General features: G+C 54.0%; 1 protein-coding gene across 1 annotated transcript in view; it reads right to left on the minus strand.

The window, feature by feature from the left end:
* The window catches only part of CLIP2 (CAP-Gly domain containing linker protein 2), a 77,274-nt gene that overhangs the window by 5,480 nt on the left and 69,099 nt on the right, over positions 1-2,695 (minus strand). Inside the window, exon 14 of the mRNA XM_007468767.1 lies at positions 1,683-1,842. Within this exon, the coding sequence (XP_007468829.1) occupies positions 1,683-1,842 (160 nt within the window). The remainder of the gene's footprint in view (positions 1-1,682; positions 1,843-2,695) is intronic.

Genomic DNA, 2,695 nt, shown 5'->3' on the forward strand with positions numbered 1-2,695 from the left:
GCGTGTGCACGCGTGTACATGTTGCAGGAGGGTGGTCTCTCCTTTAGGCCGGAAACTCATCTGTCCCACCTCATCTCTGGGTCAGGCCTGAGAATCACCAGGATGCCCCTCAGGCCTCCCTCCCTCACCTAAGGGTCCTCTCTGAAGCATCTTCCTTGGACCCCACCCTGAACTCCCGGGCTCTGCCAGATGCTCCACATTCTTCAGGTCCCGAAACCCAGGACCCCTCCTCCCCCTCTTTCCTTCTTGCACCCCCCCGCCTCCCTCCACACTGTTTATGTGGGTCCCTCCTCTTCACCTCTAGACCTACAGCCTCATCCCCGAACCTCTCAGAACCCTCCCCTGCCCCAACAGGACATGCCTTCCCTTCCCTTCCAAGTGCTCAGCAGCTGACCCCGCCCACCGTGGTACCTGGAGATGCACCTGCCTTGTGGGCAGACCAGCCTCCTCACTCCCACACGAAGCTTCCCTGCACTGCCCTCCCTGGGCCGGTGCTTCCAGGGTCCTTCTGCTCTGCTCTGACCCTCTGCCCAAACCTCCATCTCCACCCAAACCTTCCTCGTTCAGGAGGTTTTCTAACCACCAAGCCCGTCCCTAGTTCTCCCAGAGGGGCAGCTCCGTGGCACTGCGGACAGTGAAGGGGGATATGGGAGAGGCTCTCCTAGTGTAAGGGGCAGCCAGTCACATGTAAATTTCACCAGCTTGTGGCCCATGGAGACAGTCAGTGCGGCTCTGCCCCCTCCACGCGGCTTGGGAAAGCCTTGGAATCAGAGCTCCCAAATCCACACCAGCCTCGGGGCCTTGGCTTCTGAGTTACGCCCAGGCTCACAGCACCACGAGGACCACGCAGGGCTCTGTAACCAACGCCCTACTGGCCAGACCTGCCAGGACTGAAAGGCCACAGGGCGGCTGGGCCCGGTGGTCCCCACACACAGTTGGGTGCAGCCAGAGTGATACCCTTCTCCCTTAACCCTGTAGGCCCAGGGCTGCTTCCATGGCTGCAGGCCCCACTTCTCCTTCCATCTCCTCCAGCGTGGCTGAGCCTGTGTGGCTGGGTGGGAGGGCAGCGAGGGGCTTTGGAGCAGCTTCCCCTCAGCAGTCCTGTCCTCCCAGACCCTATCTTGTCAACGCTCTGGAGTTGACCAGGCCCAGGAACCGGCCACCGGCTCGTCCTAAAGGCTGACCACAGGGGGATGGAGTGGGATGGTTCCATCCTGTGCTACCAGCATCACTCGCCTACCCCACCCCCACCTCTGGAGACTCTGCTCAGTCAGGCCCCTGTTCCCCTCTCCTTCCTGAGATGGATGCATGAATCGCCACTGTTGGACCCTGAACAAGGAGCTGGTTTCTGGTTGAATACTTCTCTGGATGGTGAGCTCACCACCTGTCGGTAGCCCATCCCACCTCTGGACTGGTGAGATTCTTAGGAAGTCTTCCTCTGCACTGCATCACCCAGACGGACACACAGCTGGCCACAATATCTACAAAAGGGGCTGCCCACGGCCCCTCCACCAGGTACCTCACTGACCCTGCCTGTGGTTCTAGGGGATTTTGAACGCTCCCTGTGACTTGGCTATCCCTGGGGTGGCTCCAGGAGGTCACCAGTCTCCATGGCTGACAGCAGATAGCCCCAGCCCCTCCCTGGTGTCTGCTATCCCCAGGCCGCCCCCTTCCCCACGTACCAGCCTGGTCAGCTGTTCCCGCAGGCCCCGGATGTCATCCTTGAGTTTCTGCTCCTTGATCCGCCACTCGGCCTTGTGGACCTCGCGGCTCAGGTCCCTCTCAGGCCCCGGGGAGTGGCGATTGGCCTCCAGAAGCAACACACGCAGTTCGTTCAGGCTCCTGGAGGGGGCGGAGGGCGCACAGAACACCTGCACTCAGATGGGCCCCTCCCCTCCCGCGCTCCGCAATTTGCCAAGTGCCTGGAGACTGGCCACCGTGAGGGGGGACGCTGGCTATTAAGACAGCATCTGTGCCAGGAGGGGCCAGAGAGGAAATACAAGGCCTGAAACCATCCAACCACAACCCGAGAGGGGCCAGGATTTGGGGATGGTACGGTCAAGAGGACTTAGCCTTTCTTAGAATGATTTTGAAGTTTTTTTTTAAAAAGAGAATATTTGGAAGTTTGGGATTAGCAGATGCAAACTATTATATAGAGAATAAACAACAAGGTCCTACTGTAGAGCACAGGGAACTATAGTCAATATCCTGTGATAAACCACAATGGAAAAGAATATGAAAAAGAATGTATATATATATAACTGAATCACCTTGCTGTACAGCAGAAATGAACACAACATTGTAAATCAACTATACTTCAATAAAATAAATTTTAAAAAGAGAATATAGTATTTAATTAAAAACTAAATAATAGAGAAGTAGAAATATAATGTACATATGAAACTTATATAATGTTATAAATCAATGTTATCTCAAATTTAAAAATAATAATAAAGTTAAATTAAAAAAACAAAACATTTATCCAAGAGAGCTCATGTGGCCAGACATTTTAGATGCTTGATATCAAATAAGTTTTATTTCCTATGTCAACTCTTAATCAACTGGCAGTAGCTGCCTGGAGTACTGTGGTGAGAATGAGTCTGGGCTTTGCAGAAAAAGAGTGCAGTGATCAAGTAGCAATGTCTTCCACAGGCACAGCACGGGAGAAAAGGACACACACCTTCTAAGCTCTTTC

Source organism: Lipotes vexillifer, unplaced genomic scaffold (genome assembly GCF_000442215.2).
Source record: "Lipotes vexillifer unplaced genomic scaffold, Lipotes_vexillifer_v1.1 scaffold12, whole genome shotgun sequence".
Lineage (NCBI taxonomy): Eukaryota > Metazoa > Chordata > Mammalia > Artiodactyla > Lipotidae > Lipotes > Lipotes vexillifer.